Source organism: Capra hircus, chromosome 5 (assembly GCF_001704415.2).
Source record: "Capra hircus breed San Clemente chromosome 5, ASM170441v1, whole genome shotgun sequence".
In the NCBI taxonomy this organism is placed as follows: domain Eukaryota; kingdom Metazoa; phylum Chordata; class Mammalia; order Artiodactyla; family Bovidae; genus Capra; species Capra hircus.
Genome location: NC_030812.1, coordinates 104,646,255 through 104,669,099, shown reverse-complemented (window position 1 = coordinate 104,669,099; position 22,845 = coordinate 104,646,255). Strand labels below are relative to the sequence as shown.

The 22,845-nt window shown below is 44.1% G+C and overlaps 1 protein-coding gene across 1 annotated transcript; it reads left to right on the top strand.

Moving 5' to 3' along the window:
* On the top strand, nt 1–18,609 carry TIGAR (TP53 induced glycolysis regulatory phosphatase). The gene is made up of 6 exons (XM_018048615.1): nt 1–248; nt 5,812–5,849; nt 12,152–12,273; nt 14,632–14,709; nt 15,344–15,454; nt 16,490–18,609. Exons 1-6 carry the CDS (start codon nt 217–219, stop codon nt 16,919–16,921), a joined length of 813 nt encoding a protein of 270 aa, XP_017904104.1. The 5' UTR covers nt 1–216; the 3' UTR covers nt 16,922–18,609.

Here is a 22,845-nt window from a genome sequence, read left to right as displayed (position 1 = left end):
GATCTGGCCGCCCATCAGTCTTCGCGACCAGCCGGGCCCCCGCCTCCCTGATTGGCTGGTCAGGGAGTGACGTAAGGCCGCCTTCACCTATAGCTGTGGAGCCGGCCGGCGGCGCGGTGCGGAAGCGGAGGGGCTTGGCGGTCGCAGTGCGGGGCAGCGGGTGCGGATTCGGGCGGCGCTGCGGTCCTTGGTCTTCTGGCTCCGGGCGTGGGCGGGATGACGCGCTTCGCTCTGACCGTGATCCGGCAGTGAGTACGGCCGTCGCGGGCTGCCCTGTCCCTTCCGTGGCGTGCTGTGGGGCTGGGCCGGGGGGACCGAGGATCCGCACCCGCCCCGCCAGTCCTGTCCTGTGTTCCCCTGCGGCTCGGCCTGGCGAGTTCTGGGTGTTCCCCGTGAGTTATCCTCTTCCGGCCCTCCTGGCCCAGCGACGCCGAGCAGAAGGCCAGGGGTCAGATGTCATTGGTCCCCCAGTACGTGGGGACAGGGATGTCGGAAGGAGTGAGGTCAAGGTCACCCCCCCACCTCACCCCAGCTGGGTGGGGCGGCTGAATCCGAAGACACAGTCGAGTCCCCGCACTTCCCGGGCCGCGCGTTTGCCCCCAGCTGGGCCCACAGGGTCTGCAGCGTGGACCGGCTCGGGGCTGACCTTTCCCCTGCAGGCTCTGCTCCCACTCTTGTCCCCTCGGTCCCCCAGGCTCGGGTCTGAGATTCTCTTCTTCCCCGCAGAGCTTCGGTCGCTGGGGGAGGAGCTGGGGGCTGGCGGGGCGGGGTGGGGGGTGCGCCTCGCCCTGCTTTCAGCCGCCTGCACTGCCCTCGACAGATATTTTTAACATACAACGTTACAGGGAGCCAAATGCTGACATGTCTTGCCATGCCTTCCTTTTCCTTTTCGACTCTGTTTGCCCGGTGTTGTTAACTGAGTTCAGGGCGGTCAGGAGCACAGATTTTTCAAGCAAGGGCGACACAGATTGGAATCTGGGCTCCACCTGGGAGCCTTGTAACCTGGGCTTCCTTTAACCGACTTAATTTACACCACCTCAGTTTCCTGATTTATAAAATGGGGATAGTTACAGGCCCCACCCCACTGGATTAGTGTGATCATTGAATGTTAGAAAGGTAAAGCGCATCGCACTGGGGAGGGGTGGGGAGCATGTAAGAGAATTAAGGAACTTTTGTTTTTGTAAGGGACAACTCTGATAAAAATGCAGCCTGTCGTCCAATATGTGTGTGTGGTTAGTGGGACCAGCATTCTGAGTGAGTTCTGTGTATCAGAGGACTGGGTTGCAGGTAACTAAGATTCCAGTTTTGACTTCTTGGAGCTTGCAAGGAACATCAGAATGGTCTAACCTTGTCAAGCTGCTTTTAGTTGCTGTCTTTTTTTGGTCCTGTTCTTCCTTAATAGGAAGGTTATCTCAGCTGTTATCTGAAGTTGTCCCTTTAGGACTCACAGGATTTTAATGGCCAAGTGAGAAATGGAGATGCTTTCTCCACCCCATTCCTCTGCGTTTTATAGAATGATTTATGACCATCATGTGACCTTCGAAGGACCTATAGCTACTCAGTAGCAGACCAGGAACTAGTCTTAATTGTGAAGTGAAGAAGTGAAGTGAAGTCGCTCAGTCGTTTCCGACTCCTTGCGACCCCATGGACTGTAGCCCACCAGGCTCCTCTGTCCATGGGATTCTCTTTCCTGTTAATTTGGAGCACTTTCTAGATGCCTGACCCAGGGCCTGACATAAAATTGAAGCCCAGAAGCCTTAGAAAATCTAGGCTAAACCACCCCTTGAAAAACAAGCTGATCCCTATTTAGATGCTTAGTAGACAATTGTTACATGAATGTATATTTTATCCCCTCCTCCCTTCTTAAAAAGGGCTTGAAAGGTGTAAAATTGTTTCCTAAAAGAAATCCTTTGAGGAATTAATTTAAAAATAAGTCTTAATTAATTAGTATTTGCCAGGTACTGTTGTAATTAAATTCTGACTACCATCCAGTGAGGTAAAGACGGCCTCTCAATTTGCAGATTAGGAAACAGACACAGAGGTCATGTGACTTGCTTAAAATCACATGATGAGTTGGGAAGGGGGTTTAAACTGAGGTGGCAGTACTGTGGCCCATCCTGTTAACTGCTTTTCCCTTCTGCCTCCTACTTTAGAATTAAAGCCTAGTGTTTGTGGATTGCTTGACTTCCAGCAGCCATTTCAGAAGCTACTTTTTACTTCTTGTGATTTGACTGTGACGAGTGATAAGAACAACTTGGTTTGTTCTGTTCCGTTCATGGGAAAGGGCTTCTCTGGTGGTTCAGTGATAAAGAATCCACCTGTAATGCAGGAGATGCAGGTTTGATCCCTGGGTCAGGAAGATCCACTGGAGGAGGAAATGGCAACCCACTCCAGTAATCTTGCCTGGAAAATCCCATGAACAGAGGAACCTGGGGGGCCGCAGTCCATGGGGTCAAAAAGTCGGACACTACTTAGCCACAGAGCACACATGCACCCATAAGAAATTGCAGAGAAAGTGTTGAAATAATTGATAGGGCATAGTTAGTTTCCTCCTTCAGAATTCTCAAAGCTAAAATTTGATAATTCATTCAGGAAAAGAAACAAAATGCTAAAAGACGCTTACTCCTTGGAAGGAAAGTTGTGACCAACCTAGACAGCATATTAAAAAGCAGAGACATTACTTTGCCAACAAAGGTCCGTCTAGTCAAGGCTATGGTTTTTCCAGTGGTCATGTATGGATGTGAGAGTTGGACTGTGAAGAAGGCTGAGTGCCAAAGAAATGATGCTTTCGAACTGTGGTGTTGGAGAAGACTCTTGGGAGTCCCTTGGACTGCAAGGAGATCCAACCAATCCATCCTAGGGGAGATCAGTCCTGAGTGTTTATTGGAAGGAGTGATGTTGAAGCTGAAACTCCAATACGTTGGCCACCTGATGTGAAGAGCTGATTCGTTGGAAAGACCCTGATGCTGGGAAAGATTGAAGGCAGGAGGAGAAGGGGCCGACAGAGGATGAGTTGGTTGGATGGCATCACTGACTCCATGGTTTGGGTAGACTCTGGGAGTTGGTGATGGACAGGGAGGCCTGGCGTGCTGCGGTCAGTGGGGTCGCAAAGAGTCAGACAGGACTGAGCGACTGAACTGAACTGAGTTTTATTGAACGGTGACTCTTCTGATAATGGAAGAAAACTTTTTAATTGCAATTTAAGCTCAGCCAAACCCTTTATGAATCTTGTGCTTTAAGCTCAGCCAAATTCTTTATGAATCTTGTGCTGTTACTATCAGCATGTTGATCTTCATCAACATCCTTGAACGTGAGAGTGCCAGTGTGTGTCATTGTTGGAACAGAATACCCCAGATTTCAGACTTCAAGTCTGCTGATCTGATTGAGCTGTAGTTTCTCATGGTCTTAGAACAGCATTGTTGAAAAGCCCAATAAATGCAGAAAGGCCTCTGGTTCCCTTCAAACGTTCTTGTAGATGTTTGCAATTAGTTGCCTGCAAAACTATCCCATTTCACTCCATTTTTAGCTAGTTCTTTAAACATTTTTACAAATTAAGTTTCATTTACTTTTAATTCCTGAAAGATGATAAATTAGTATAGGTATTGACAACACTGATTTTATGTTTTTAATTCTGCCTCTTTGGGCAGTTAACTTAGTTTTCATTGAATGCTAATCATTGTTCTAATAGAGCAGGCAAGTTGAATATTGGATCATCTGTAAACTCTTATAAAGACACATGTAATTGTTATGTTCCTGTGATGTGTGTTTTCTGGGATTGATTAATTTGAAGAGCCTGTGCAGCTAAGACTAATCTAATATAGACAAATGTATCATGAATTGGGTATTTTACGTTCCCTAACTCCCACCCAACCATCCAGTGAAAATCCTCACATTCCTAGCCCTTGCAGACTTCTCTATTTTCAAATGAATTAATTGGTTTGGAGGAATCACTGTAAGGCTGTATATTCATGGTTGAATAGCAGGAGAGCACACTCCATTCTCGTGTATACCAGAGCATATCTACTTTGACAACTCTCCCCAGTTGTACACTAATGTCCCATGATTTGTCTCTCCTGTGGCAAACCCAAGTACTTGTCTGCTGAAATTGAATTATTTAAAAGGATGTGGTTAGGAAATTAAGCTCTCTTATATGGTTTCTAGAGAAACGCTGTCAAGCATAAACCAGAACTAACAAAATGTCTTTTAAAGTGAAGAACAGCGTGATAATCCCCCAAATGAACGGTGCATATTTGAGGGCCTATAAATGGCCAGTCATCAGACTTGGCTTCTTATCATAAGGCTTGGGATTCTTACAGAGTCAGATATCTGTCTTGGGAGTGAATCACACTGCAGATTTTGAAAATGAGTGCTGTTACTCCTGACTCCTTCAAAATATATTCCTCTGACCTTTCCACTCTCCTGATTTTCCCTGTGGCTGCTACAAGCCAAGCTTTGGTTACGGAAGTGGATTAATAATAAACCTGTTCTAGCCACCCACTTTTCTTTCCCACTCCCCAAATAAGCTAGCTATAACCAGTTGCTTCAAGGATTTGTACAAACCTCTCGAGAAATGTTTGGTTTGTAACAAACATTTACAAAGCTGTAAAACTAAATATTCGCGCACATTTTTTTGGGGGGGGAAGTTCTGTTGCTAGATTGCTCCTCTGTGATGTTTATAAGGTGCTTTGAAAGCAAAATACGCCCCATAGAGTGCCAGTGTGCCCCCGCCCTCCCCTGCCCAGCCTCAGTCCAGTTGTTCTGTGACAGTATTTCTCATCCTGTTGCTCTTCTGGTTGCTTCAGAATGGGCTGGGTTTGGTTTTGTGATCCCTTAGCATTGCAGAGCGGAGCAGCTGGAGCCGCTCGAGGACTCAGAAGCCAGGGTGGGGGCTGTGGGTCACTGTACCCCTTTCTGCTCCGCTCATGGTCCCCTGGACCTGCTCGCTCAGCCCAGCAGATGAATGGATGGACTGGCTGGCCTATTTGGTCCTGATGCCTGGGGAAGTAGTTTTGGTCAACATATTTAAGAAGATGATTTAACAAAAATTTTCTGTCTGTACATACACTTTTTTTTTTTTAATTGGGGTATAATTGCTTTAGTGTTTTGTTAGTTTCTGCTCTACAACAGTGTGTGTCAGATACACGTGTACGTACATGGCCTCCCTCCCTTCCCTCCCTGCCAGGTTGTCACGGAGCACCGAGCTGAGTCCCCTGCACTGTGCAGCAGCTTCCCTCTAGCTGTCTGTGGTACACGTGGTCGTGTGTACATCCCAGTGCTACTCAATTTGTCTGCCCACCCACCCATCCCCCCCAGCCATGTCCACTGATGTGCTTTCTACCTCTGCGTCTCTATTCCTACCCTGCAAGGACGTGCATCAATCCTTTTTTCTAGTTTCCGTATATATGTGTTAATATACAGTATTTGTTTTCTCTTTCTGACTTGCTTCACTCTGTACGACAGGCTCTAGGTTTATCGACATCACTTAACAACTGAGTTTAATTCCTTTTTATGGCTGAGTGATATTCCATTGTGTATCTGTATATATACTTTGAAAAATAATATTCTCTGCCTTCAGTTCACTTAAGATTTATCTATACATTTTACTTCGGAACAGTTTGAAATTTTTAGCTCAGTTCGGTCCATAGAATAGACAACTGCAGATAGTAGAGTGTCATTTTTACAGGTTAGAGTCTAACGTATGTACAATGTGCTATCTTTACAAATATGACCTTTCCTTGCCAATTTTTTTCCCTAATTTCAAAAGTAACCTAATTTGATAATAAGGGCTTTCTCCCTGTCTTTCTATTTTAGTGGAGAAACAAGACTTAACAAGGAGAAAATAATTCAAGGTTGGTATTCTCTGACTTATATTTTTTAGCTCTCTCTGTTCATGTTCATGTGAAATGCAGGGTAAAGAGATCTGATAGGGTAGGATGGACCAGGGGCAGGTCTGGACTGTGACCTGGGATTACAGAATTAAAGCATATGGTCACAGAAGTATGAGTAGTATGAGTAGACGGTACTCAAGAGGAGTAAGTCTCTAGAGTGAATTGGATGTGAAGACGAGTGCTCCAAGTTGTTTGTGGGAGGCTTCAGAGCGACCTCTCAGCTGATTAAGGAGTTGTATTGGATCTAATTGTCTTCAAATATATCTGCCAGAGTTTAAAATGACTTCATATTTGGAAACAAAAATTTACTGGCTGGTGTTAATGGTATTTTTCCTGCTAAGATGTATTATTTTTAGTAATAACAAAGAAGTAGTTTAAAAAGAGAATTCCTGTTCTCACATGGGGTTGTTACTTTATTCTGTCTTCCTCCCCACCCACCTCAGCCGAGCTTGTTCTGTTCATTTGGGCTCAGGTTCTTTTAATCTCCCTGTGATCCAGCTTTTCTGGCTTCTAAAGAATATCTTTCAGCTAGACATGCTATTTCTGTGCTCTGGTGATACAAGCGTTGAGTTTTATATTTTGGGGCTAGGGACACCTGGTGTTTGCAGGAGCTGATTTTTAATACCTCACGTACCTGCCTCCTCCTGCTGGAAACCAGGCTCTGTTTCCCACTGACCTGGGACCCACCCAGAGCATCCTCAGGACTCATTACCTTGTTTGTTCATGGGCCCTGCTCACTTGTCTCATTTCATTTGAAACTGACAGTTCAGTTCAGTTCAGTCCCTCAGTCGTGTCTGACTCTTTGCGATTCCATGAATCACAGCACCCCAGGCCTCCCTGTCCATCACCAGCTCCCACAGTTCACTCAGACTCACGTCCATCGAGTCAGTGATGCCATCCAGCCATCTCACCCTCTGTCGTCCCCTTCTCCTCCTGCCCCCAATCCCTCCTAGCATCAGGGTCTTTTCCAATGAGTCAACACTTCGCATGAGGTGGCCAAACTACTGGAGTTTCAGCTTCAGCATCATTCCCTTCAAAGAAATCCCAGGACTGATCTCCTTCAGAATGGACTGGTTGGATCTCCTTGCAGTCTAAGGGACTCTCAAGAGTCTTCTCTAACACCACAGTTCAAAAGCATCAATTCTTCAGCACTCAGCTTTCTTCACAGTCCAACTCTCACATCCATACATAACCACTGGAAAAACCATAGCCTTGACTAGAGGGACCTTTGTTGGCAAAGTAATGTCTCTGCTTTTCAATATGCTATCTAGGTTGGTCATAACTTTCCTTCCAAGGAGTAAGCGTCTTTTAATTTCATGGCTGCAGTCACCATCTGCAGTGATTTTGGAGCCCCCCAAAAATAAAGTCTGACACTGTTTCCACTGTTTCCCCGTCTATTTCCCATGAAGTGATGGGACCAGATGCCATGATCTTCGTTTTCTGAATGTTGAGATTTAAGCCAACTTTTTCACTCTCCTCTTTCACTTTCATCAAGAGGCTTTTTAGTTCCTCTTCACTTTCTGCCATAAGGGTGGTGTCATCTGCATATCTGAGGTTATTGATATTTCTCCCGGCAATCTTGATTCTGACTTGTGCTTCTTCCAGCCCAGCGTTTCTCATGATGTACTCTGCATATAAGTTAAATAAGCAGGGTGACAATAGACAGCCTTGACATAGTCCTTTTCCTATTTGAAACCAGTCTTTTGTTCCATGTCCAGTTCTAACTGTTGTTTCCTGACCTGCATATAGGTTTCTCAAGAGGCAAGTCAGGTGGTCTGGTATTCCCATCTCTTTCAGAATTTTCCACAGTTTCTTGTGATCCACACAGTCAAAGGCTTTGGCATAGGCAATAAAGCAGAAATAGATGTTTTTCTGGAATTCTCTTGCCTTTTCGATAATCCAGCGGATGTTGGCAATTTGATCTCTGGTTCCTCTGCCTTTTTTAACACCAGCTTGAACATCTAGAAGTTCATGATTCACGTATTGCTGAAGCCTGGCTTGGAGAATTTTGAGCATTACTTTACTAGTATGTGAGATGAGTGCAGTTGTGCGGTAATTTGAGCATTCTTTGGTGTTGCCTTTGAGATTGGAATGAAAACTGACCTTTTCCAGTCCTGTGGCCACTGCTGAGTTTTCCAAATTTACTGGCATATTGAGTGCAGCACTTTCACAGCATCATCTTTCAGGATTTGAAATAGTGCAACTGGAATTCCATCACCTCCACTTGCTTTGTTCGTAGTGATGTTTTCTAAGGCCATGAATAAAAGTTTTCATTTTCATTACCTGTTTTTAAAATTTGTTTTGTGTTCTTTTCCTAACTTTGGAAGTTAGATGCTTAGTTTCTTCAGTTACAGCCAGCTTCTTTTTCTTTTAATTTTTGTAAGCATTCAAGCTATATGGTTCTGAAGTGAAGTGAAGTCGCTCAGTCGTGTCCGACTCTTTGCGACCCCATGGACTGAAGTCTGCCAGGCTCCTCCCTCCATGGGATTCTCCAGGCAAGAGTACTGGAGTGGGTTGCCATTTCCTTCTCCAGGGGATCTTCCTGACCCAAGGATCGAACCCAGGTCTCCCTCATTCCAGGCAGATGCTTTAAACTCTGAGCGTACTGTTTTTGTCGCATGCCTACAGTTTTGATTTACAGTGGTCTAGTAAGCATTTAGTACCAAGTATCTTAGAATTTCCATTATGATTTCTTCATTGACCTGTAAGTTATTTTGAACTGTTTTTAAATTTCCAAATGAGTGGACTGTGTGGTTTTGTTCTTCATCATTTGTGATTGACTTAGAGTGTGATTGATTTCTGTTTTGACAATATGGTTTATTTGGTAATATGTCTGATTGGTTAGCGTGGTCAGTTTTTATTATAAATTTACTATATGTTTGAGAAAAATCTTTGTTTTCTAATTATTGGGTTTGGGATTTTATATCAAATCATTAATCTTGATTTTGCCATTCAAATCTTCCCATACTTCACTAGTTTTGTCAATTTACTCATGTGCCTGTATGACCTAAGGGTCAGTTTATGCATGAGGTATATTGAATTTGCCACTGTGATAGCCAATTTATCCTTCAATACCTTCAGTTTTATCAATTTGTGGTTTATATATTCTGCTTTTATATACTTTAAGGCTATTTTATTAGGCGCATGCAAATTTAGATTGCTCTATCTTCCAGGTGAATTGAATCTTATTTATAGTGATCTTCACAATCCTTAGTAAGACTTCTGTCACAAAGTCATGTATTTCTGAGAGTGATATGGCAGCTCCAGCTGTGTGGGGTTGGAATTTTCCTGGTGTGTATTTTCCCATCCCTTTCTTTTCAGCCTTGCTGGACTGGTCTCCTAAGTGTTACCTTGTCAATGGTAGGCAGCTGATTCTGGTTCTCTTTAAAAAAAGAAAAAAAAAAAGCAGTCTTTTTGTTAACTGGTGAGAGTGGTTTGACCCATGTTGACTCTGGTTTCTGGTGTGTTTGGATTTTTCCTTTGTGGTGGTTTTTTTCCCTTCGTTTTCTAGTCTTTTCCTTCTCACTCACCTTTACTTCTTAGGTGCCTGCTTTTCTTTCCCTTATCCAACCCACTGTTACCTTGCCTTCTGGCCTTGAAATAAGCCATGTCCGTGCTTTTAACAGTTGTCTTTATATCTTCACCATTCATACCTAATAAAGTATATGCTCAATATCCTCTCTCCTGAAAAATGTGACGGCATGTGCTGCTGTTTTACTCTCCTGTCCTTTTGCACCTATGCAACTTAGGCATTATTTTACTTAGTGTTTGTTTAAATTTACAGCCGTACTTGCCAGTTTCTCCTGTCACCATTTCTTTTGCATCTCAGACCTTCATTCCTGAAGCATCTTTTCTGAGAAGTCCTCTCGTGTAAATCGGTTGGTGGTAAAGATAGTTTCAATCAGTTCTATTCCAGGCAGTTCTGTTTTTATTTTCTTTAGACTTTTTTAGTCCAGTTCTAGACTGATGGTTCTTTTAGAAGCTATTACTCTGCTGGGTTTTTTTTATTTTGGCTTTCCTTGCTCCTGTCCAGAGATCTCTCAACCAAATGGTGTCCCATGGTGGATATCCCATCATGGCCATGGTGTCCCATCATGTCCCATCGTGTCCCATCTGTCTTCCTCTGTAGCTGTTTTTAAAGTCTTTTTATTTTGGTTTTATACAGTTTCTCTTGCTAAATCTGGTAGTTTTTTTTTTTTTTTAATAATTTATCCTTCTTGGTGTACATCATGTTTCCTTTATCTGTAGTTTTATGTCTTTCCTGATTTCTGTTCTCCATTTCATACTTTGTGTTCTCCATTTCACACTTCCTGTTCTGTTTCATAGTTCCTGTTCTCCATTCACACTTCCTGTTCTCCATTCACACTTCCTGTTCTCCATTCTGCACTTCCTGTTCTCCATTTTGCACTTCTTGTTCTCCATTTCACACTTCCTGTTCTCCATTCACACTTCCTGTTCTCCATTTCACACTTCCTGTTCTCCATTCCGCACTTGCTGTTCTTCATTTCGCACTTCCTGTTCTCCATTTCACACTTCCTGTTCTCCATTCACACTTGCTGTTCTTCATTTTGCACTTCCTGTTCTCCATTTCACACTTCCTATTCTCCATTCACACTTCCTGTTCTCCATTTCATACTTCCTGGTCTCCATTTCGCACTTCCTGTTCTCCATTCACACTTCCTGTTCTCCATTTCACACTTCCTGTTCTCCATTCACACTTGCTGTTCTTCATTTCGCACTTCCTGTTCTCCATTTCACACTTCCTGTTCTCCATTCACACTTGCTGTTCTTCATTTTGCACTTCCTGTTCTCCTTTTCACACTTCCTATTCTCCATTCACACTTCCTGTTCTCCATTTCATACTTCCTGGTCTCCATTTCGCACTTCCTGTTCTCCATTCACACTTCCTGTTCTCCATTTCACACTTCCTGTTGTTTCATACTTCCTGTTCTCCATTTCATACTTCCTGTTCTCTATTTCGCACTTCCTGTTCTCCGTTCACACTTGCTATTCTTCATTTCGCACTTCCTGTTCCATTTCATGCTTCCTGTTCTCCATTTCGCACTTCCTGGTCTCCATTTCGCACTTCCTGTTCTCCATTTCGCACTTCCTGTTCTCCATTTCACACTTGCTGTTCTCCATTCACACTTGCTGTTCTTCATTTTGCACTTCCTGTTCTCCATTTCACACTTCCTATTCTCCATTCATACTTCCTGTTCTCCATTTCATACTTCCTGGTCTCCATTTCACACTTCCTGTTGTTTCATACTTCCTGTTCTCCATTTCATACTTCCTGTTCTCTATTTCGCACTTCCTGTTCTCCATTCACACTTGCTATTCTTCATTTCGCACTTCCTGTTCCGTTTCATGCTTCCTGTTCTCCATTTCTTTCTTGAGTTCCCACTAGCTGTAGTTAGGAATCCTTGTCCTTCCTCCATGTCTTTAACATGTCTGAGATGTGCTCTTATCTCCTCGTATCTGTGGGAAAGGAGCACAGGGGACGACTTCAGCCTTACCTTTGGGTTCGTGAAGCTTCTCAGCTTAATGTATTTCCTTTTATCCACTGAGGGATATTTTTTTAACCTCCACAGCAATTCCGTTTTTCATTGTTAGAAAGTTTGTGTAGTCCTTTTAGAAACCTTTCTGGTTTTTGAGGACTTGCTGCTGCTTGTTTCTGTGGTTCAGTGTGCAGTCTCTGCTGTCTGAAGTACTGGTGTTTCCAAGTCTGTAAACCGTCGTTTCTGCTGACCCTCATTCACGATGGGTTATTGGCCTGTGGGTTGTGTCGCTGGCCGAACTGATACTTGCTCTAAGCTGGTAGAAGGCTGGTCTGCCTTTATGGAGAGTGATTTGCAGTACTGTATGTTACAGAATTTGAACAGTGGAGATGAAGAAGGAAAACTTCTCTAGGTGATCATCCAGCCACCCAGATACAGCAGCTGGGCCGAGAAGGTAGATCTGAGGCAGCACTAATCAAACAGACTGGGAAAGTGGTGGGCAGTGCAAGGCTGGGGAACAGTCTCATCACCCACCAGTTCCCATCAGGCAGACGTTCTTCTGGAAAACACTTGGATACCTGAACCTCTATAGGGATTATAGCTTAATTTTGCTTGCTTTTAGTTTTCTGAAAAGTTATGTGGAAAGTACTCAAGGAAGTCTTTTAGTGAAACATGGATGAACGCTCTTTATATTCTCTTAGGTGTTATTTTCATTTGCATCTGTTATATATTTGAACGTTGCTGTTCCTTCTGTTAATACTGCAGGACAAGGAATAGATGAGCCTCTTTCAGAAACTGGATTTAAACAAGCAGCTGCTGCTGGTATATTTCTTAAAGATGTGAAGTTTACTCATGTTTTCTCCAGTGACCTTAAAAGGACAAAGCAGGTAAGTTTAGTCAGGGATGAGGCTCGTGAGTCAAAAGTTTCAACAGCTGTACATTGGAAAATTTCCTCCCAGAGTTCATAGAGAATTAAATCGCACACAACCATCATCCCCAATCCCCTTTCCTCGATGACAGAAGTTCTTTTTATTTCACTTCTATATTTTATTTTATTTTGGTAATTTAATCAGAGAAGCTTGGGGGAAAATGTCTAACAAAATGCCAAAAAAAAGGCAAAGAGGGTGTTGTGAGAGAAACCCAGTGGAAACACCACAGAGATTAAACGATTGAGACATCAGATATTGGAACTCAGAGTTTAAAAAGCAATTATGTTGCTATAAAGAAATGAAAGATCTGTGAAATATCTTTAGGGAACAGATTATTATAAAAACAATTCCAGAGGTTTGGAAAACCCAAATCAACTTCTGAAAGCCAAGGGAAGGAGACTTTAGTGACAACCATGGGGGAATAACAGGGCTGGAATGTAGCCTCCCCCAACAAACCACCAGAAAACAAGACAAAAGCTGTGAGACAACTCTTTTCAGGTAGTGGACTCCAGGAAGCCCGGGCTGCAACATCAGCTGGAGTGAAACATAGGGGATGAGCCCTCAGCTCATCGTAGTTTTCTGACTGAAGTGATCCCCAGACGTCTGCAAAAGCAGCCAGCTAGCAGTCAGTGGTCTCTGAGTTGAGGGGACAAAGCTTAGAATTTGGAAGGCTTAAGTAACTAAAATCTGTGGGGTGTGCTGGAGAGAGAAATGCACAGAGAAGACTCTAGACACGTGTATAGAAGTCCTCTTCAGTCTTTGGTGAACGGTTAGTCTGCACACCTGTGGCTGGAACCACACGAGGGCAGAAAACAAGAACTCTGGGGGAGACCAGTCGCTGGGGTGCGGTTGTCCAGCTGATTCCTGGGGCCCACACAAAGTGGGGAGGTGTTAGAGCTCCCACAGCACAAGCGGAGGCTGTGCTGAACACAGGGAGCGTGTCATCCCTTCACGGTGAGGCTAAACTGCCCTCAGAACAGCATCATGAGGCGAGAAGTAGGAGACGGCAGAAGCAACTCCATCTTCTAGAGATAAAAAATGCAGTGCTCTGAAACGAGAATTTCACAGGGTGGGATTAGCAGTAGGTTAGACACTGTAGAAGAAGAGGCCAGTGAACGTGAAGACATGGAAACGGAACATTCCAAAATTAACTGCGGAAGGAAAAAAGGCTGGAGAAGGAAAAATGAAGAGCCTCCGAACTGTGGGACGGGACCAGGCAGTGCACTATCACATATAGTTGAAGTCTCAAAAGGGAAAGAGGGAAGAGAGTTGGGGTGAGTGTGAAGGTAAAAGATACTTTGAAGAAATGACGACTCAGAAGTGCTTTTGAAAATTAAGGTGAAATAAAGACTTTCCAGCGCAAGTTGAGGGACCCACAGTTCCATGGTCAGTTGTTTTTGTAAGTGTGTTTGGTCAGTTGAACTTTGTTGACAGAGATGCCAAGATAATTCTGTGTTTGAAAGGGTGGTCTTTTCAATAAAAGGTGTTGAAACAATGGGCCAGCCATCTGGGAAAACATGACATGGGACTCTTGCCTCACACAGTACACAAAAACTAACCTGCAGCCACTCATAGAACAAGTCTACAAGCTAAAGCTATGGGACTTCTATAAGAAAACACAGGAGAAAAGTCTTCATAAAAGTTTTTTGGGACAAAACAGAAATAAGACACAGGGATGGAGAAAATTATAAATGTGTATGTTACATATATGTGTATATATTTGACACATATATGTATTTGTCAGTAAATAACTTTTTATAAGTGATTGAGCTACAACCTTTATTAATATATATAGCTTTTCCAATTAGATTTTTGCTTTCATGTATTCTTGATATAATCAGTGCCCTTTCTTTTCAGCTTAAAGAAGCCCCATATATATTTCTTATAGGGCTGATTTCGTGGTGATGAACTCCTTTAGTTTTTGTTTATCTGGAAAACCCTTGATTCTATCTTCAATTCTGAGCAACTTTGCTGGGTAGAGTAGTTTTAGCTGGAATTCTCAGCACTTTGAATATGTCACACCACTACCTCTGACCTGTAAGATTTCTGCTAGAAAATCTACTATTAGCCTTTTGGGGTTTTTCTTGTCCTTGGGAGGAGGGGAGTTGAGGGTCTTCCTATGATGCCATCCTGAGCCCTCCCAGAATGATTTTTTTCGGGGGGCGGGGTGCGTGTCATGCAGAACCTTAGTTCCCCAGCCAAGGGTCTGAACGGTGCTGCCTGCAATGGGAGCATGCCCTGACCATTGGCGTGCTAGGGATTCCCCAATAATGATTATTTTTATGGGAAAAGAAATGGTTGTCTTCTGATTTGTAGACCGTGCATGGGATTTTGGAGAAGAACAAATTTTGCAAAGATGTGACAGTAGAGTATGATTCAAGACTTCGAGAAAGGGTAAGTATTAATAGCTTACTTACATGTTGTTCTTCTACCATAAAATATCACTACAGCAACTCAGTTTATCCCATGGCTAGAAATCAAGTGCCTTCCTGCTTGGGGTGTGAAATTGGCTATTACATGAAGAATCTACTGTGTGGCAATTACTCTTACTTACTCTTGTGAATAGTGTCTTATTTAATTGTTAAAATTGTAGGCGAGAGGCATCTTAAAGTATAAAAGCAAGGCATACTTGTGAGGACTTAGTACAGAAGAGTTTAAAAGTGAAAAGTTCTCTTCCCAGCCTCCAATCCTCCTACATCAGCACTGGCTGTTAGTGGTCTCTGTGGTCTTCTGATTTAATGACTTATGAAAGGTGTCATTTTAATCTTTCTTACTATGGATTCCTGAGAAGGTAGATTTCCCATGTTTCTTGGCCATTGGTATTTCCTCTGTGACTTGTGCGTTTTGCTAAGGCTTGATTTTTAAGAGCCTAAACAGCTAAGGAGCTCTGAAGTCACGTGGATCTGGGTTTGCATCTTTTCAGAGGAGATAAGATAAAGTAAGCTGAAAGTGTGCCGTAAACATGTACTTAATTGTCTGTGTATTGCAAATTCCCCTTGAGGCTCTTTTGTCTGTTGGATCATTGCAGAAATATGGGGCTGCAGAAGGCAGGCCGCTGAGCGAGCTGAGGGCCATGGCTAAAGCAGTGGGGGAGGAGTGCCCAGCGTTCACACCACCCGGAGGAGAGACCCTGGACCAGGTATGCAGCCCAGGGGAAAGTGGCTGTGTCCACGAGCTGGTCGACATCTGAGGAGCTGAAACCTGACGCTTTGTGTGAGCAAGACGTTTCTGAGTTTTAGCTAAGCAATTTGCAAGTTGTTTGGTTCACAAAACAACTCTGCACGATACCATTTTATCCCCCCTTTTAACCTGTCCTGTCTTATCTCATTTATTAATTTGGCATCATTACTGATCATGGATTTGAGGAAATGGGTTATTAGATGGTCTTGTTAAGAACGGGGAGCAGGAGTCTTTGCAGTGACGGGGTGGGGGTCAGTGAAGCAGGTGTGTACCACTCTGGGGGAGGGCAGCCGATAGACTCAGGCGCAGGGCCATCACGCCTCCCCTGCCCCACCCCTCCATAGCCCCTGGAGTCTTCTGCTGCTCAGTTGTGTTACGGGTGATCATCTCTCCCCCTATTTTTAATTTTCATAGTTTCCTTGTAAGGACTTTGTATGAGTTTAGCGAGGGACGGCTTTTCATCCTTGCTGTCATTGAACTTCAGAAGTGTTGGATGCAGTTTCCTAGGTGACACTGTTTCATGACCTTCTGTCTGCTTCAAGTCAGGAGTCAGGCATTGTATCTTACTCACCTTTGCCCCCAAAGTGCTCTCTTGGTTCCAGAAATATATTGGGCACTCACGTACTAGTATCAGTGGAAGTACTGACTGAATGAATAGAAATAGAGTTTCATCTGCTTCTGTGGTATTACTGGCTTGCAGAAAAATCAGTTCTGTTTATATCCTAAGTATTATTCGGTCAGTTGTGTCCAGCTCTTTGTGACCCCATGGATGGTAGCCTGCCAGGCTCCTCTGTCTGTAGAATTCTTCAGGCAAGAATACTGGAGTCGGTTGCCATTCCCTTCTTCAGGGAATCTTCCTGACCCAGGGATTGAACCCTGGTCTCCTGCATTGCAGGCACATTGTTTACCATCTGAGCCACCAGGGAAGCCTATTTATATCTTAAGATAGTCATTAATGTCACTTTATTTCACCTTTTTTTTTCTTTCATTGCAGCTGAAAATGCGTGGCAAAGACTTTTTTGAATTTCTTTGTCAACTGATCCTGAAAGAAGCCAGTCAGAATGAACAGTTTTCCCAGGATTCCCCGAGCAGCTGTCTGGAAAGTTCCCTGGCAGAGATATTTCCATTAGGGAAAAACTGTGCCTCCACATTTAACTCGGACAGCGGTGCCCCGGGCCTAGCAGCCAGTGTCTTAGTCGTGAGTCACGGCGCCTACATGCGAAGCCTGTTGGATTACTTTCTGACCGACCTCAAGTGCTCGTTCCCAGCGACTCTGAGCAGGTCTGAGCTCACGTCAGTTAGCCCTAACACAGGGATGACTGTCTTCATCCTGAACTTTGAGAAAGGAGGCAAAGGGAAACCAACCGCCCAGTGTGTGTGTGTGAACCTGCAGGGCCACCTGGCCGGGGTGAGCAAAACTCCCTAAATCTGAATCATCTGCATGGAAATCAACAAATGTGAGCCTCTGAGCGAGTGCCTCTTGACTTTACTTCCATCCTCTGCTAATGCAGATTTGGAAACAGTTAAAAAGCTGTCCATTACAGCAGGTTATAAAACTCGAGTGGAATCAGAGCCATGTGAAACACTAATAGAAAACACTAATAGAAAACCATCGAAAATGGACTTCTTTGGTGCAACTACAGTTGGAATTTTCCAGGGTAATTTTACCACCCTGCTCAGAGACCTCTCTGTATTGTAAATGGATGAGGGAACTCAGTATTGTGAATTGAGGCATGAATAGCCCTGTTACTATGGTTTAGGTTACTATGTCTTTTTTTTTTTTTAATGTTTTTCTTTAATGTCTGAAAACTCTAACTTGTTTTCTTGGCTCTTGGTATGATACTGTATTTTTTTTTTCTTTTGCCGTCTTCATCCAGTGCTTGGAAGAGGGAACTTGTAATTTCCACTCCATATTTGTGTGACAGTATGTTATATTCAAAAAGTCCTTAAAGGAAGCCTGCTGTCATAGTTTACGTAAAAGCAAACGACACTAAATCTACTATGGAAATCAACTGTTGTAACTGTGGACTCTGGAGGGTTTGAGATAATAGATAAATGTGGCTTGTAGTTGCAGAACATTATAGTGAGGAAGAACCATCATCTAGTAAAGAATTTTAAAGAGGGAATCAAAGCAGGAGAAACAAAAAGAGCAGACTTTTCATATCTAACCTGTGGGCTGAAGAATTTAGTTTGAACATGGTGCTTAAGAAAGCACACAGTTGCTGATTTGCTTCAAAGCAGTGGGGATTTGTTCAAGATGAGGTTTCCTCTCTTTTCCACCAGATGGTGCTAGAGAAGAGGGATTTGGGTTATCATCACCGACTTCATGGACCTGAGTTTGAGCAAGCTCAGGAAGTTGGTGATGGACAGGGAAGCCTGGCATGCTGCTGCTGTTGGGGTCGCAGAGAGTCAGACAGGACTGAGCGACGGAGCTGAACTGAAATTCTGTGCAGCAGATGGGGGTCCTTCTGAAGTCCTCGTCTCTATGGAGAAAGTGTATGCCATGCAGTTCTGCCTATAAATAGTCATGTTGATGAATGCTGTGAGCCTCAGCTCACAAGAGGGTGAGACTGAGTCTGTCTGTCACTTAAGGCTAAAGGCACACGTAGACGCATGCCAGGTTCAGGATCATGCAGTCCTCAGTGTGCCCAGTGCCGCTGGTGGTCCTGGAACAGAGGGTGTGGTCGCGCACGCAGGAAGCTCATGGCAGACAGACAGCTGCAAAGTAACCAGAAAAGGATGAATAATAAGTGCCCGCTTCCCCACCCTCCAGAAGTAGTAACTAACCCCCTCCTTTTTTTTTTAATAACACTGAGATAGAAGTAAAGTTCCTCTCAGCAGCCATCACTGCCCTGTTCCCTCCTGTTCTCCGCAGAGGCGGCCAGCACCTTGGGTCCACACACCCCACCATCCTTCACATGGCCACCGGGTATCATCAGGGAACGGAATCATTCTGGCGTTTTACAAACGGACACAGCATCGGTCTATTCTGACTTCTCACTTCCTGTGTGTATCTTGGGGCTCTATAGTGGTCTGTACAGATCCGGTTACTTCTCTAACCACTGTATTCTGCAGAATAAACACACTACGTTTTATTTCTTTATTCTCCCATCAGTGGATGTTTTGGTTTATTCACCATTTTCTGAATAGAAACAGTGCTTCAGGGAGTGGCCTTGTGCTGTGTTGGAGAAAGCGTGCATCCCCCGTCTGACAGGAGCCAGTATTCTCCAGAACAGTGGTTTTTCCGTCTCACTGGAAGTATTTCAAAAGCTGGTCCCCACATCTTCGGCAACACTTGATTTTGTCTGGTGAAAGTGCGTTAATGTGACGAATGAAGGATATGCCCCTGGGTTAATGAGCTTTTCTGTGGCTGCTGGAGTCTGGGCGTTTTTGTGTGTGTGCATCTTGACCATGGGGTTCCCTCTCTGGCAGGTCATCAGTCAGCCTGCATCCTTGGTCTGGCTTTCTGTTCAGCTGTGTAGCTTTTTCTTAGTGAGTTATAGGAGGCCTTGATGTCCTCCAGTTCACTCGTCTCTTGGGTACGCCACCATACACCTTTTTAATATATGTGTCTTTTTTTATTTTGAGGTCAAACGGATATACCCTATTGTTTATGATTTGGGGGAGTTGGGGGTGTCTTTAAGAAGCTTTTCCTACCATGAGGTCATAACCTGATCTCCTTTTTCTTACAGTGTTAAGGAGTTTTCTGAATATTTCCTCTCTAAATCATCTGGAATTTGTTTTTGAATACTGTAAAGTCGGAATTCAGTTTTAGATATTTTTTCCCATGTGGTAAACGGTTACCAAGTGTTTCTTTTCCCAGTTGGTTCCTGATTCTCAGTCAGACCCCCATGCACCCACATTTGCTAGAGGGAGTGGACTTTGCCCCATTTTAGGGAGCTCTGGGTTCCGATGCAGGCTCTCTAGGTGGTTCAGCTGTAAAGAATCCACCTGCAGTGCAGGAGACTTGAGTTCAGTCCCTGGGTTGGCAAGATCCCCTGGCGAAGGAAATGGCAACCCAGTAAAGCACTCAAGTATACTTGCCTGGGAAATCCCATGGACAGAGGAGCCTGGTGGGCTACAGTCTGTGGGGTCGCAAACAGTCAGACGTGACTTAGCCACTAAACAACAACAACTTTGTTCCCATAGGACTGTCCTTCTCAGTTACTGCAGCTTCACAGCCAAGTACCCTGCACGGTGAGCACCTCTGTTCTGTACCCATGTTGGAATCAGTTCATTAATTTCCAGAAAAATTCTGTTGCAATTATAACTGGAATCGCATGCCTGTGTTCAATTAGTCATTCGGTAAATATATTTTGAGCATGGCACATACATGCCAGGCTGTTATAAGAATTATTAGAGCTATTCTAAGAACTGCAAATATATAGCAATGAACAAAGAAGATAGACCATCCTTGTGGAAGCTGTACTCTGTCCGGGAAGATGAATACAGGACCTGTCAGTGGGCTCTTTGCAGTGGAGGGAAATGAGGCCGGAAGACCCAAGGGAGGCGTGCTGCTTTATTTGAGGGATGCTGGGAGCAGAAGGTGGGATCCAAAGACTGAAACCAAGAGTGAACTCTGCTCGTCTGTGGGAGGAGACGAGCAACCCAGATGGAGATGAGAGACACAGGAATGGAGGAGGAGGGGTCTAGCTCTGTGTGGGACCCAAGCTGGTGAGGGGGGAGCGGGTACTGGGAAGTCTGGGTGGGTGACAGGAGAAGAGGGCAGAAAGCAGAAGGGATGAGGGAGGGAGGCCTGCTGTAAGGGCTGGGGCTCATCTGTTGATAGGTTAGTGTCTGATGGGGCCAGGCAGTAACATGGGGAAGATTCATGGTCAGTAGACTTGCATTCAGCTTCTAGTAGTTTTGTGGCTGAATGAGTCTCTCCATGTCCCCGAGCTGCTATTTCCTCATATTAAATGGAGAATAATTATAATAAAGTGTGTGTGTGTGTTGGTAACTTTTTGCTTTTGATATACCTACAGAAAACTGGCAAGAATAATACAAGAAACTCCTCATGTTAACCTCTTAACCCAGATTCACCACTTGCTTACATTTTGAACCATCTGTTTTGTCCTGCAGGCTCATGTGTATGTTTTTCCCCTGAAACACTGGAGAGCAATCTGGAGATCCCATGTACTTTCCCCTGCAAAATTTCAATGTGTTGAAATGAAAGTGTTAGGCACTCAGTCATGTCCGACTGCCACCGCATGGCCTCCAGCCCACCAGATTGCTCTGTCTATGGGATTCTCCAGGCAAGAACACTGGAGTGGGCTGTCATTTCCTCTTCCAGGGGGTCTTCACGACCGAGGGACCAAACCCAGGTCTCCTGTGTCTCCTGTATTGCCGGTGGATTCTTTACCCACTGCTGCTGCTACTAAGTCGCTTCAGTCGTGTCCGAGTCTGTGCGACCCCATAGACGGCAGCCCACCAGGCTCCCCCGTCCCTGGGATTCTCCAGGCAAGAACACTGGGGTGGGTTGCCGTTTCCTTCTCCAATGCATGAAAGTGAAAAGTGAAGGTGAAGTCGCTCAGTCATGTCTGACACCTAGCGACCCCATGGACTGCAGCCCTCCAGGCCCCTCCGTCCATGGGATTTGCCAGGCAAGAGCACTGGAGAGGGGTGCCATCGCCTGCTCCCTTTACCCACTGAGCCATCCCCAAATCACAGTTTGACTGATTACCTTTGTTGTTATTTTTCTTGAGGTTTGACGAACTTCTTGTATCAGCGCATTCATTTTTCATCAATTTTTGGGAAATTTCAGCCATTATATCTTCAAATAATATTCCTCAACTTTTTCTGTTCCTTTCCTGGAACTCCACTTACACATACTTTGGACAGTTTGATACTGTCACACAAATCATTGAGACACCGGTCATGATGTTTTTTTTTTTTTAACATTTTTTCTTTCTTTAGGGTATATGTTGACTTTATTATCTTCAGTGGCTATTCTTTCATCTTCAATCTACTGTTAAACCTGCTTAATAAATTTATTATTTCAGATATTACATTTTCAAGTCTTGATTTCTACTTGGTTCTTTATTGTTTCTTTTCTCTGATCTGTTTATTCCTTAGCACCATTCTTTCCTTTTAAATCCTTAAATCTATTTGTCATAACTGCTTCAAAGTTCCTGTCACCAGTTCCAGGACCTGGCTCATCCAATGGCTGGTCTCTAGTGCCTGCATTTTCTCTGGACTGTGGGCCATTTCCCCTTATTTCATCCAGAGCCTGGAGATGTGTCGTGTTCCTTCAGAGGGTTACTGGGATCTTGATGTTGTCTCTGTGGGTATTTTTCAAATAGGAAATTTTCTCTCTTTGAAGGAAACAACAAGCTAGAGTGACCAGAAATATAATCATGGTTAAAATTTTTTCTTTGTTTTCCAGAATTCTGTCTGAATTAGTCAAAATGACTGAGTTTGTTTGTGTATGGGAAAACCCGGAATATTTTAAAGTTCTGATTTTTTTTCAGTTTTGCTTTCTCTACATTTTCCCAGTGCTCCTCTACCATGATTCCTTTTATTCTCATTTTGAAATACTTTTATGTGTGCATACAAAAAAACACTCAGAGAAGCTGAGATAAATTTTATTTTTTTAACAGAAAGGAAAAGGGTGGGGTTACATTTTTATAAATATCTATAAATATAGAGCAAGAGGCAAAAATCTTCCAAATAAATAAATAAATATTGCCATGTGCTAAGGGACAAAAGACTGTGGGGCTCCCTCGGCTCTGCCAAAGAGAAAACCCTAAAGAACCAGTTTTCTGCCAAAGTCCTTTCCATGGAGTTCTCCAGTAGCTCTTATACAGTATAATAGTATCTCCGATGGGAAATGAAGACTATAGAGGAAATAGTTGCCATGTACTGCTATATAGTGTCATACACAGTCAGTGTTTCAAAATAGGAACCGGTCCTTCAGCCTAAAACCATCAAGTGAGGACAGCGGATCAGTTTCTAAGATTGGGTGCATGATGAGAAGCGCGGGACGGCAAGGAGGGTGGTGAGGTGACTGGGAGGAAGCTGCTATCAGATCTGCCCTGCTTGCCCACATTCTCCTCTTCAGATGGCCATTGAAACAGAGGTAGGAACGGGGCCCCTGAGGATGCCTAAGTCATCAGTCCCCTGCCTGGTGCTCCATCATCTGTAAGTGAGAGTCGGTATTCCTCAGGGTGCCGCTGGGGCTTCTGGGACTGAAAACTGTCTTTGGTGCCCCCAGAACTTCCAAGCGGAGTAACACCCAGACATGCCAGCCTAGGAGAGTGTTAGCTAAGCCTCTGGCCATGGCTGCAGGGCAGGTAGGGTCGTGATGAAGAGCTGACAATGCTGGCTTTTTCTAACTCCTGCACTGGGGTC